Source organism: Schistocerca cancellata, chromosome 1, assembly GCF_023864275.1.
Source record: "Schistocerca cancellata isolate TAMUIC-IGC-003103 chromosome 1, iqSchCanc2.1, whole genome shotgun sequence".
In the NCBI taxonomy this organism is placed as follows: domain Eukaryota; kingdom Metazoa; phylum Arthropoda; class Insecta; order Orthoptera; family Acrididae; genus Schistocerca; species Schistocerca cancellata.
In genome coordinates, this window is record NC_064626.1 from 910,549,849 (window position 1) to 910,563,934 (window position 14,086).

General features: G+C 38.2%; 1 protein-coding gene across 11 annotated transcripts in view; it reads right to left on the minus strand.

Moving 5' to 3' along the window:
* LOC126191122 (kinesin heavy chain-like) overlaps positions 1–14,086 on the minus strand; it is a 368,280-nt gene that overhangs the window by 62,215 nt on the left and 291,979 nt on the right. For 7 of the 11 annotated variants that reach the window (XM_049931904.1, XM_049931954.1, XM_049931923.1 and 4 more), the window contains 3 exons: positions 11,686–11,884; positions 10,882–10,969; positions 2,967–3,310 (listed from right to left, as the gene is read on the minus strand). In XM_049931904.1, the coding sequence (XP_049787861.1) occupies positions 3,293–3,310; positions 10,882–10,969; positions 11,686–11,884 (305 nt within the window). In that variant the 3' untranslated portion in view covers positions 2,967–3,292. Of the gene's footprint in view, positions 1–2,966; positions 3,311–10,881; positions 10,970–11,685; positions 11,885–14,086 lie in introns of those variants that run through there. The other 4 variants (XM_049931913.1, XM_049931897.1, XM_049931888.1 and 1 more) reach the window with 1 other exon arrangement.

Here is a 14,086-nt window from a genome sequence, read left to right on the forward strand (position 1 = left end):
TGGATTCCGTGGCGTCTTTATGCGGGATACATTACCGAAGACCATGTGGCGGACTAATGTGTGCGGAATTGTAAATGTAGATGTTGCTGGGAGTCCAGGGACCCTTTGGGTGGCGTATGTTAAGAGAAGTGCAAATACAGTACAATATTTCGATTCATTTGGGGATTTACAGCCACTTGAAGAATTACAACGCTATTTCACCAGCAAAAGACGTGTTTTCTACAATTTCCGGCGATATCAGGACTTTAACACATACCTGTGCAAGAATCTCTGCGTTATGTTCCTCATCACAGCCACGACAAATTAGCCTTCGCCTGCATCAGCAAACCTCTGGAATGCACGCTATATTTAGATCGAGCGGTGAGAAATCTGGAATGCGCGCTTTCACCTCTACCCATCAGAGACGGTGTGCGAACATCCACACTTATAAAAGAGCCATCATTGAATGCACATCCATCATTTGAGGTTTAGATGCAATGTCGTATACTCTGACTTTAAAAGAGCGAGAATCAGCATTACGTGCAAATTACTTTCCGCCGATTGATTTAAGTGCAGGGGACTAGAGTATTGCGCTGATTGGTCTGGAGACGTATAACACCATTCCAAATATCACAAGAGCAACAATAAACTGCATCTGGAAATTGATGGTCGGAAGGAGATTCTACAAATACAACCTGGTGCCTACAATATTGATGATTTAAACGAAGTCTTAAAACAGTCAGGAAAAGATATTGAACTACACACAAACATTAATACCCTTAAATCTGAAATACGGACAGAGAGTGCTAGGATTGACTTTAGACAGAGAGATTCAATAGGTCCACTGCTAGGTTTTGCAAAGGATCGTGTTTTGGTGAAGGGCGCGACTAAATTTTACGCATCGGATCAAGCTGCAGATATACTACCAGTCAGCACAATCCATGTTGAGTGCAATATTGCCACAAACTCATACCTCAACAATAAGGTGATTCACTCAATTTACGGATTCTTCCCTACAGTCGGTACTGGGTATAAAATAGTTCAAGCCCCCACAAACGCTATACATCTCCCGGTGACAGTTCAGACATTGGATTACCTAGAACTATGTATTGTTGCCCAGAATAATCAGCTTATTAACTTTCGAGGAGAAGAGATCATTGTACGCTTGCATCTAAGGCGAGATGGGAGTACGGTATAAAGCTAGCACACCCAGCAGCTCACAACCTGTCAGTGCATGATGGAAGGGCAAGGTGATAACACACCTTAATTACAAATTCCTCACTTCAGCAGGTTTAAAACTGCAGAATGACGTCGCTCAATGTAACTCAGTCAGTAGAGTATGATGACCGAATTATACGTCATGGATACCACTCACACAAACCCTATGCTTCAAGCACATTTAACAATGAAAATGATGAAATTAGGATTGTCACCCAGCATCAGGATGCCGTAACATTGCCTTGCAAGAGCTTCCTGCATCTGGACTGTACATTTAAGAAAGCTGACGGCACTGTGGTAATGCTATCGAAGCTCACGCGAAATGCACTAGCATTCCTTTCAAGAGACATGTTATGAACTTAATGGTATTGAAATAGATCACTCACACAATGTTGGGATAACGTCAACCCTTAAGACGTACATTTCAGCCTCAGCCTCTGATTCAAACAGCTTGGAAAATGCGGGACTGTTCATAGATGCACCTGATGGTGAGGGGGGATACAGCCGATTTACCGCTTGCGTGCCACTAAATATGCTTATGGGTTATTTTGAGGACATACAGCGAATTATTATGAACGCTAAACAGGAACTTATTTTGGTGCGGAGTGCAAGTGACGCAAATTCATTCGTTCAAACAGCTGCAGAGAATGTTTAAATAAAGATGAATAGTATAGCCGACGAGGAACGCTTGAAGCTCTTAAAAGTTCTGAATGCCGGCACCTATCTATCGCTAATCTTCCGATCATGGGAGCTTTTTGAATACCCAGACCTACCTACAGCATTCACACATACTTGAGCTATTAAAACATCAGTGCAGTTGGAAGCACCTCAATTCATCACAATCGCATTTCAAACTCATTTTTTATAAAGGCGTGGGAAACTTCCACAAAAAAAATATGTTTCCCATCCTAATTAAACCAAAGTTATTATAACAGGTTATAAATGGTATGACTATTGATAACAGTGTGACATTAAATTGTGTCATTTACGCATTGCTGGTTCGTTCTCTGGAACTTTTGAAACTGAGAGTGTGTTTATCCAGCAGAAGCACTGTCTTGCTATTTCTTTCAACAATGCCCAAGAGCTGCTGGGGATGCATCAGAATGTGAAAAGGACATCAACTTTCAGGTTTTGTGCAAAACAATTGTGTGTAGATGCATTATGTCAGAATTATTTTAACAGTTTCCTGAAGTGATGATTTATGAATTTGGAAATATTACGCTGTTTGTGAGGGCAGTAGTGAGTAATGGTATGGTTTGTAGGGTGTATAACTGCATATGAAATCATCAGTGGATGAAACAGCTCATCATTGTCTGTCAGCAGCTTTCATTGGTGAAAAATTTTATAATGTGAACAGTTATAAAAAGTTTATTGTGGACACTTACAACCTGAAAGATTAATTTGGAAGAGCAATACAGTTGCAACCTTCAATGTGAATGTGGAAAACTTTTTAACTATTAAGACAAGTGTTGCTGGGTTAGGCATTGTAAGAAAGAGTGTTGTTTTTGGAAAGTCAGTAAATGAAGTAGAATGGCCTGTACTATTATCCTTTAAAGCAACATTTCTTCACTTCAATCTGAGGAACATTAATATTCATAAAGTGAAGAGACACTTGTTCCTATTAGGCAATCTGGTCAGGCTCTCTTAGCAACAATTCATGTTCTCTGTGTTAACTATTGCAGACCAATGCCAGATCACTGCAAAATTAAACTATAGAAGGAAGGTAAGGGAGGTTGGAAGGTATAATATTTTTATTGATATACCCCAAAACATCATCAAATTTCTACAAATGTATTCACAGTAGTACATATCATTTATTAGATAAAGAAAATATCTAAAGTTTTGAACATCAATTAGAAGACAAGTATAATAAGTTCAAAAAACTTAAGTTCTTAATATATACAAAAATTACACATTTGCAGTTCAGAAAATGTGAGCTTTAAGAGTGCTTATGAGGCACCCTTGAGCCTCCTATTCTGTTTATTACTATTTTCTCTAAAGTGAAATAACTGCACACAATACACTGCAAGTACCCTCTGTGTTTTCATTTCAGTGTAAAATATTGGTGGCCTGTGGTTATATCTTCAGGGATGATTCATATGACAAGGTTTGCCTAGAACCACAGACAAGATACATGAAATATCATGATATTAAATAATTTTTTCATTGTGTTTTATGAAACAACACGTCTTATAAAATAACACCACCTCATACACTACCAACATACAACTAATTATAAATAATTGAGTATTTTTCTTTTTATGACATTCTTTACACCACTATGGTCTTCCTAAATGAAACTTTTTATTTTTCTTCTGAACAGAAATAACAAGAAAATGGTATTTAACTTTTTATGTTTTGAAATAAAAAGTCAAGCAATATTCAACTGAAAGTGTATACTGTGCGCTGACATATTGGAAGCAGTATGCCATTGTCATATTTCAACTAGTATTTCGGCTCACCTAGTCAGTTATTACCATGATCTTTGAGAAACACCTTTGACTAATAACTGAAACATCCTGGGTATTAATTAAATTCTGAATACAAATTATATCAATGCAGACTGAAGGGCACAGCCTTTTCAGTAGTTGCAAGGGCAACAGTCTGGATGATTGACTGATGTGGCCTTGTAACAATAACCAAATCGGCCTTGCTATGCTGGTACTGCGAACGGCTGAAAGCAAGGGGAAACTACGGCCGTAATTTTTCCCGAGGGCATGCAGCTTTACTGTACGATTAAATGATGATGGCGTCCTCTTGGGTAAAATATTCCGGAGGTAAAATAGTCCCCCATTCGGATCTCCGGGCGGGGACTACTCAAGAGGATGTCGTTATCAGGAGAAATAAAACTGGCGTTCTACGGATCGGAGCGTGGAATGTCAGATCCCTTAATCGGGCAGGTAGGTTAGAAAATTTAAAAAGGGAAATGGATAGGTTAAAGTTAGATATAGTGGGAATTAGTGAAGTTCGGTGGCAGGAGGAACAAGACTTCTGGTCAGGTGACTACAGGGTTATAAACACAAAGTCAAATAGGGGTAATGCAGGAGTAGTTTTAATAATGAATAGGAAAATAGGAATGCGGGTAAGCTACTACAAACAGCATAGTGAACGCATTATTGTGGCCAAGATAGATACGAAGCCCACACCTACTACAGTAGTACAAGTTTATATGCCAACTAGCTCTGCAGATGACGAAGAAATTGAAGAAATGTATGATGAAATAAAAGAAATTATTCAGATAGTGAAGGGAGATGAAAATTTAATAGTCATGGGTGACTGGAATTCGGTAGTAGGAAAAGGGAGAGAAGGAAACATAGTAGGTGAATATGGATTGGGGCTAAGAAATGAAAGAGGAAGCCGCCTGGTAGAATTTTGCACTGAGCACAACTTAATCATAGCTAACACTTAGTTCAAGAATCATGATAGAAGGTTGTATACATGGAAGAACCCTGGAGATACTAAAAGGTATCAGATAGATTATATAATGGTAAGACAGAGATTTAGGAACCAGGTTTTAAATTGTAAGACATTTCCAGGGGCAGATGTGGACTCTGACCACAATCTATTGGTTATGACCTGTAGATTAAAACTGAAGAAACTGCAAAAAGGTGGGAATTTAAGGAGATGGGACCTGGATAAACTGAAAGAACCAAAGGTTGTACAGAGTTTCAGGGAGAGCATAAGAGAACAATTGACAGGAATGGGGGAAAGAAATACAGTAGAAGAAGAATGGGTAGCTTTGAGGGATGAAGTAGTGAAGGCAGCAGAGGATCAAGTAGGTAAAAAGACGAGGGCTTGTAGAAATCCTTGGGTAACAGAAGAAATATTGAATTTAATTGATGAAGGAGAAAATATAAAAATGCAGTAAATGAAGCAGGCAAAAAGGAATACAAACGTCTCAAAAATGAGATCAACAGGAAGTGTAAAATGGCTGAGCAGGGATGGCTAGAGGACAAATGTAAGGATGTAGAGGCTTATCTCACTAGGGGTAAGATAGATACTGCCTACAGGAAAATTAAAGAGACCTTTGGAGATAAGAGAAACACTTGTATGAACATCAAGAGCTCAGATGGAAACCCAGTTCTAAGCAAAGAAGGGAAAGCAGAAAGGTGGAAGGAGTATATAGAGGGTCTATACAAGGGCTATGTACTTGAGGACAATATTATGGAAATGGAAGAGGATGTAGATGAAGATGAAATGGGAGATGCGATACTGCGTGAAGAGTTTGACAGAGCACTGAAAGACCTGAGTCGGAACAAGGCCCCCGGAGTAGGCAACATTCCATTGGGAGAGCCAGTCCTGACAAAACTCTACCATCTGGTGAGCAAGATGTATGAAACAGGCGAAATACCCTCAGACTTCAAGAAGAATATTATAATTCCAATCCCAAAGAAAGCAGGTGTTGACAGATGTGAAAATTACCGAACAATCAGTTTAATAAGCCACAGCTGCAAAATACTAACACGAATTCTTTACAGACGAGTGGAAAAACTAGTAGAAGCCGACCTTGGGGAAGATCAGTTTGGATTCCGTAGAAATACTGGAACACGTGAGGCAATACTGACCTTACGACTTATCTTAGAAGAAAGATTAAGGAAAGGCAAACCTACGTTTCTAGCATTTGTAGACTTAGAGAAAGCTTTTGACAATGTTGACTGGAATACTCTCTTTCAAATTCTAAAGGTGGCAGGGGTAAAATACAGGGAGCGAAAGGCTATTTACAATTTGTACAGAAACCAGATGGCAGTTATAAGAGTCGAGGGGCATGAAAGGGAAGCAGTGGTTGGGAAAGGAGTGAGACAGGGTTGTAGCCTCTCCCCGATGTTATTCAATCTGTATATTGAGCAAGCAGTAAAGGAAACAAAAGAAAAATTCGGAGTAGGTATTAAAATCCATGGAGAAGAAATAAAAACTTTGAGGTTCGCCGATGACATTGTAATTCTGTGAGAGACAGCAAAGGACTTGGCAGAGCAGTTGAACGGAATGGACGGTGTCTTGAAAGGAGGATATAAGATGAACATCAACAAAATCAAGACGAGGATAATGGAATGTAGTCGAATTAAGTCGGGTGATGTTGAGGGTATTAGATTAGGAAATGAGACACTTAAAGTAGTAAAGGAGTTTTGCTATTTGGGGAGCAAAATAACTGATGATGGTCGAAGTAGAGAGGATATAAAATGTAGACTGGCAATGGCAAGGAAAGCGTTTCTGAAGAAGAGAAATTTGTTAACATCCAGTATAGATTTAAGTGTCAGGAAGTCATTTCTGAAAGTATTTGTATGGAGTGTAGCCATGTATGGAAGTGAAACATGGACGGTAAATAGTTTGGACAAGAAGAGAATAGAAGCTTTCGAAATGTGGTGCTACAGAAGAATGCTGAAGATTAGATGGGTGGATCACATAACTAATGAGGAAATATTGAATAGGATTGGGGAGAAGAGGAGTTTGTGGCACAGCTTGACCAGAAGGAGGGATCGGTTGGTAGGACATGTTCTGAGGCACCAAGGGATCACCAATTTAGTATTGGAGGGCAGCGTGGAGGGTAAAAATCGTAGGGGGAGACCAAGAGATGAATATACTAAGCAGATTCAGAAGGATGTAGGTTGCAGTAGGTACTGGGAGATGAAGAAGCTTGCACAGGATAGAGTAGCATGGAGAGCTGCATCAAACCAGTCTCGGGACTGAAGACCACAACAACAACACAACATAGCCACAGGACATGTGGCATGTAAATGAAGAGGTGTAATGATGATCTTGCCATTTGAAAAATATCATGGATTAGCCCCTATTCATATCTGAAGTAGGGTACAGCCAAAGGAGCACTGACCGTGAGAAAGAGACTGTATAACCAATGAAAGGTTAACATGTTATGAATTGGAGTGTTGAATGTTAGAAGTGTGAATGTAGTAGCAAAGTTAGATCTGAAAATCAGAAATGCAAAGGCTCAGTCTAGATCTACTAGGGGGTAAACCAGAGAGATGTGGAAAGAAGATAAGGATTTCTGGTCAGACAAATATAGGGTAATATAACACAATTAGAAAATGGTCTAATAGAAGTATGGTTTATCATGAATAGGAGGGTAGCAAAGGGGGGTGAGTTACTGTAAACAGTTCAATGATAATTGACAGTGGCAACAAAATATTCAGGGACACATGCTGAGGTCGCCAACAGATGAGGGGTTAGAAAAGGATATGAGGATACCCAATATGTAATTCAGTAACTGATTTCAGCAATAAATTTTAGCTAGTAACAGTGAATACACTGTTCAAAATTCTCAAGAGGAGGATGTACAATTCAAAACGACTGGGAGGAGAACAAGTAAACAGGAGGGTCTAAAGCCAAAGGCGAACGGATCTGTTTTGTTTATTGTATTGATTGTGCACTTAAGCTGTTGAGCTAACATACAAGTAAATAGTTGTTCACTGTACTGTTCAAGTCAGAAATATGTAATGAGCATTAGTAAGAGAAAAGACCGCACAGCAAAATAATGAATGGGTCCCATGAGGCGACTCAGAGCCAGCTGTACATGAGTAAAATGAGTTTTCCAATTTACTTGCTGTAAACAATAAAAGCTTATTAAACTATAAAAAATAACTTATTCTGAATTCCTACACTACTGTATATAATACCTCTCATTCTATTCTGAGGAAACTATATGGCACACAAATTTCCAATTACATTGCAGCAAAAAATTTGAAGGGTTTTCTGTAAAAAATGTGGTTGCTGGCTACTTCACATTGGTTCATTTTAGGTTATACATATGTAGCTAACATATTGAAATCATTTTTAAAGCTGGAAGGAAAACCATTTCTAACTACAGTATAGAGAAAACAGAAGTTAAAGCATTTTATTTGAGCACACTGGCACCTTGTGCACTGCCTGACGGGGCTATGTGCAAGTAGTCTTCAACTCAGTCATGAACAGTTGGTGCAAATTTCTCAAATTAGTGACGGCGATTTGTTGTTGTATTGACTGCTGGAAGAAAATTAGGACGAGGAGGAAGAAATTCCATAGCAACAGTTACATAATGGAAAAGCTGCACACTACTCATATTTGGGGCAAAGCTTGACAATACCTTCTCTGCGACACTTATCAGTCATCATTTACTAAATGAATATGATTCATATTACACAATATGTTGGAGAGAAATTACATTTGTAGAAATCAAATTTTAATGCAGCCTACTGTCTTCATTTAATCTAATACCTTCAGGTTACTTTCAGGTTTGAAACCTACATGAAAATTCCAGCACTCGTACAAACACTGGAAGTCTTACAGAGCGTCCCAGAGCGGCTGTTACTGCAAGAAATTGATTTATCAGCTCACGGTCCCATAAAAGGTAAATTATAGTTGCTGCAAGGAAAAACCAATATTTACGTAAAAAAAGTTTCACTGCCATCTGAAGCTAAAAGCAGTGGCAGTTCAAAGCTTGCAATTGTGAACAGTAATGAATTCGAAAGCTTATGTGAGAAGTTCTCAGCTAAAGATTTATCACAACTTATTTCACAAAACGTTTCATTTAGTGAGATGGATTACTTACATTTCATAAGAAAGTCGGTTTTGAGCTGTAGTACAGGGTGTATATGCGGACAAGGATAAAAAGTTCCCAGTTTTTTCATGGAATTTTTGTACTACAGCCAGTCATTCATTAGTTGTATTTTATATCATGCAGTATCCCGCTACTGTAATTACTTCATGTACACCGTTCAGGTGTTTATTTCCCACTCTGCAGTTACGAGAGATGTTTACCAATGTTTTACCAATTAGCCACCAGGTGGCGGTATTGTCTTGAAGTTGCCGTGACGCACAAGTCGCATGATGTTTGTTTTGTGTTGACTGTAGCAGAGGACACATGGCAGCCCCTAGGGGCTCGCACCTAGGTTGCATTTTATTTTAATTCTATCTAATGCTGTGAGATATGACCGCAGCTTTCGTATTTTTTGGTACGTTATGCTGTAACATTTAGTTTTAATTTTGTCCGAAGGAGGTGTCACTTGCGACACCGAAACCTACGTTACAAATTGTGTTCGCGACTGAGGGCTGTGGTTTTCATAATTTTGTTGTAATGTAATCAGTTGTGACATCACGCTCATCGGAAGCAATTTGAAGTTATGAATCAGTGCATAGGCTTTCTAAAGCCTTTGACGCAATTTGCTGTTGGTAGACACTTGTATAAGAACTGTGTTCTGTTGTTGTATATGGAGCATTTCCTTTGCAACTTTTTCTTTTTTCTTCTCCCTCTCGTTCATGTTTTATTGCTCCAGTATTATTCTGTAATAGCGAGATACAGAAGTATCTTTTGTTACAGTACTGGTTCTCACCAGTTAAAAGTTACAAAAATTTAACTGAAAACTAAAACAATAAAAAATTCCTGGGTTTTCCCGGATCTCCCGGTTTGTATACACCCTGCAAGTACACGTAGTTCCAGCTAGCAGCGACATCTTCAACGGTGATTCATTGTGCAGCGGCGGTTGCAGTACCACAGCAGAGGCTACGAGACCTTCAGCGTCAGTTTCAACTGCAACATAGGCAGCAATACCGTGGCAGAAGGATCCTACATGACAAAGCTAAGTTTCTGTGCTGATAGCGAGATCATTTATGATTCTGTAGTTCAATCGCCAATAATAGATGCCGCTAATATAAAGCAGTCGGCCAGTTTGTGTGGGTCCAAAAGTGCTAGCGAGCCACTTAGCTCGAAGTTGGAGCGGGACAGCGCAATCGGCAGTTTCGTTCCCGTCTGTCTTGGTCTCACTCGGTCAGACTCGTCCTTCTGCGTGTGGCCACTCGTTGCAGTTCCACTGCCGACTGTTCATAGGTAGTTCAGTAATCAGTATCAAGTTGTTGATCGTTTCGTGTTTTGCACGCCCCATTCTACATCTGTTTCAAACACTTTTTGAACTCTGAACTTCTGGTTCTTTTCGTATTCTATTCAATGTACATGACCGGTAATTAAAATGTATTTTATAATCACGTAAACTACATAAAAATTACATGGTATGTAATACATACATCTTTTCAGGTAACAAAACGGCATATCAGCTTACTTCACTATTTTGATAAAAAATTTCTAACTGACAAACCCGACAAAATGATGAAAGGAAAAATGTTTGTCACATACAACTTTTCTAAAGTTCATGCAGTAAAAGTATTTCATAAAGCATTACGTTGTAAATTATTAGTTCTTTACTACTAACTGTATTCACAACAAATTTTACGAACAGCATGCACATATACCGCTGAATGTAAGCACATATTATATCATTCTACAACACATAATTCAGGAGGTGTGACATTAAAAACAATGAGATGCATGAAAAAAGGCTGCATAATGTTTGACATTTAGTTTATTACTCTGTTGCTACTAACTCCATTCGCAACACATTTTGCAGACAGTATCCACACATGCTGCTGAATGTACCAACACAATTATATCATTGTATAACACTTAGTTTAATAGATATGACATCATAAATATCACGCACAAGGCCAGATGTTGTGTGGGACAGGCTTGGTGGGACAGCTATAAATAAATACACCAGGTTTCTCTGCTAGTAACACTATAGATTAAGAAACTAAATTACACTGCATGAACAAAATACTGTACTATGAAGTTGATTTTTCAATTCATGTGGCACACAACAAATAAAAAAACAAAAAGAATGTTACTTTATGTTAAACACTTACCAGGGCAAATTTCTCATGAAAGTTTTTATTTAAACCAGGAATTTTTCTTAAGTCGTCTACTGATTCAAATGTTTCCCCAGATAAGTTTCTGAAATGGATCAAAACAAAATTAAGCAATAACAAATATTTTTCATGTGATGAAACATTAATTTTATGGTTCCAGTTGAGAAATGAAAAGCTACAATTGTACCACAGATGAGTGGGCCAGAGCTTACCCCCAGAAGGCAAAATTCTTATTACTGGCAATAAACACACCTACAAGTACTGGAAACTACCCTAGTTCTCTGCACAATTAGTTTCTTCTGTGAGGAGTATGTAGAGTTGGAAGTTGGGGACTGCTACAAAGGAAGGGCAGGTCACTCAAACCCAAGGATGAGAGGCATCCACTTGGTTGTTCTTGGGATGATGGCCAATGATTAACAAATACCGTCATTACCAAAGATCTGGATCATTATTTGGAAGCTTGCACACACATGACTGAATTCACCCGAATAACCTACATGAAGCGTTTGAAAAATAACTGCAACATTATGATTGGTTTTATTCTGTAAAGAACCAGATGTTCTGAAAATTGACAGAAAGAGAAACTCACTACCTTCTGTAAAGTAACATGTTCTGAAATTTGACAGAAAGAGAACCTCACTAGCTTATTTAAAATAAAATAAAACGAAGCTACTCATTAGTTTTTGGCTATCGCCTACACCACACATGCCACCAGACTGCAGTTGTCTTGTGTGGACATGCACATGTGTACAAACTCACTCTCTCACAAATTAAACATAACCAACAGTGCAAAATATTTACCTGTAATTATTAATTATTAAAGCTGTTTTTGGTCCAATAGTTGGTAGCTTCTGTAATTCTCTTGTGTTACCTGTGTTTAGTAAAGAAATTATTCGGTTCATATGCTCCTGATGAATATTATTGCCAACATTATGTGCTACAAGTTCTTTCATCATGATTATTTTTTTAGGTGTTTTGATGCTTTCTCTTCTAAATGGACCTGTAAAAATGTAATAATTAACAGCATTAATGAGATAAAATTAATAAGCAAGAAATAACTTACAAATGGTTTACCTGTATGAAAATTAGTTGCCAAACAACTTCAGAAATTGGGACTCTCCAGAGAGAGACAACAGTTGCACTATCAGCTTCACAACAATTATCAGAGCAACTATCATTATTAATTGATACAGTAAGTATAAATAGGTGACGAACAAATGCATTACTATAAGAACAATATTTAAATTTTCAAAGTAAAGATTTACTGGAGTTCAAACAGGAACATATCTTTGTTCAAACACTTTCAAATTACATCGTCAATATTTTAAACATTTTAACATGGTCTGTTTACAAAGATGTGTGGCAGTAGTTGTTAGCCATTACCAATATCTTGAATAATTGCATACTTTAAGGCTGATACTGTAAAAGCTGGACAACAAATCTGAAAGTGGATAATGCATTTTCCACTTGGATTCCTCAGCAAAGCAAAATTCTAACTAGTTTGATGAAGGTTCAATAAATATTCCACAGTAATTAATTTCAAAATTTAATATGAATATTACACCATGTTCCACATAGCAGGCTCAACAAATATTGCTGTTTTTTTGTATGTCATCAGTCTTTTGCCTGGTTTCATGCAATCTGCCAATAGCACTTGTCCCAATGTCCTCAATTATTTGTTGGATATATTCTGCTCTCATTTTTCCCTCTACAGTTTTTATCCACTAAGCTCTCTCAGGTATCAAATAAGTTTTCCTTTGATATCTTAACAAATGTCATCCTGCACCTTATTTTCAATTATTCCACATTATACTCTCCTCGCCTCACTTGTGAATGGCCTAATAAACAGGGATGTGGACTTTACCTGAAATGAAGCACGGCAACTGACTAGATTTTAAAATCTAAGATGACTATAATTTCTGTGCAGAATTTGATGTACTAAAGAAGCGGCCGTAAAGATTTTCAAACGGAGAAAAATTTTCGCCTAACTCTCGTTCAGAACATGTTCTATCATACGCAGTCTATTATTTGGTTCTTGTTGATCATTATCAAAGAAAGCAGCAGTGTAAGTAACAACAAATAGTAGTCTCTTTCCATTGTTTCGTTAATGAGACGATTCCTCTCTCTCTCTCTCTCTCTCTTTTTTAAAAAGCAGCGGTAGCGCGCACAAAAGCAAGCCATGCCGCGAGCGGCGACAGGCCGTAAACACACACTATCAGAATGCGACAAACAATGCATGACACAGTACAGTGATGCATTTTCAGCTTAGAGTGACGTAAACACCTCTAACAAAGAAACGGCACTTATCAGATCAAAGCAAAATAAGCAATCGATTCAAACCAGACGAAGCACGTGAAAAAGGAAGGGTACCCGTATAAATACAGACGGAGTGCCTAACGCATAGCAAGGGCTACCTGGTAAAGCTTAACTGCTAAGCTTACAACTCGAACCAAACTACTGTAGGTGTATCGTCATTCATTCGACCTAAATTGTCTCTCATATTACAATGGACCAACTTTGTTTCGATTTGGAGGTGCGGACTAAAACTTTTCTCTCTCCTTGAATTTCGAGTTTCAAATTTCAGGTGCGGCTTAGATTCGAGAATTTTTTTTTTCCCTTTATTTCGAGTCTCATTTTTCAGGTGCGGCTTAGATTTGAGTGCGTCTTAGATTCGAGTAAATATGGTAGATCATAAGACTGGGTTATCAGTCACATTTATCAAATCTGAATGCTGCAAGTCTAATAGCATCAACCTGGACATCTCCTGCTATCCCACTGCTTTAGAAGCTGGACAAAAGTAACAAGAAAATCCACTAAGTCCAGAAGCTGTTTGACAGTATGGGACATTAGGAACACGTTAAGATTAGAAGGGGAAGCATTAAGAAGACCAAGGAAGTCTTACACCTAGGTGATTGGCATGCTTCTCCATGACAAAACTGGTGCAGAATTCGAACAGCAGATTCAGGCTCTTTTGTGAAACATATTAACGCGAAGGATTACGTAATAATAAATGATGCTGAAGGCAACAATTTGGACAGCAACCACAACAGTATAGTTGGAAATGACATCAAGGGCATTGCAAAGAATACTATCCACACTAGCGAAGGTAATTTTTTCTTTGGAATGTGTAAATGCAAGTCCGAGACTCACTCAACAGAGTAAATTCAAACATGGTCATAAATAATACACTTCGTGCATCCCA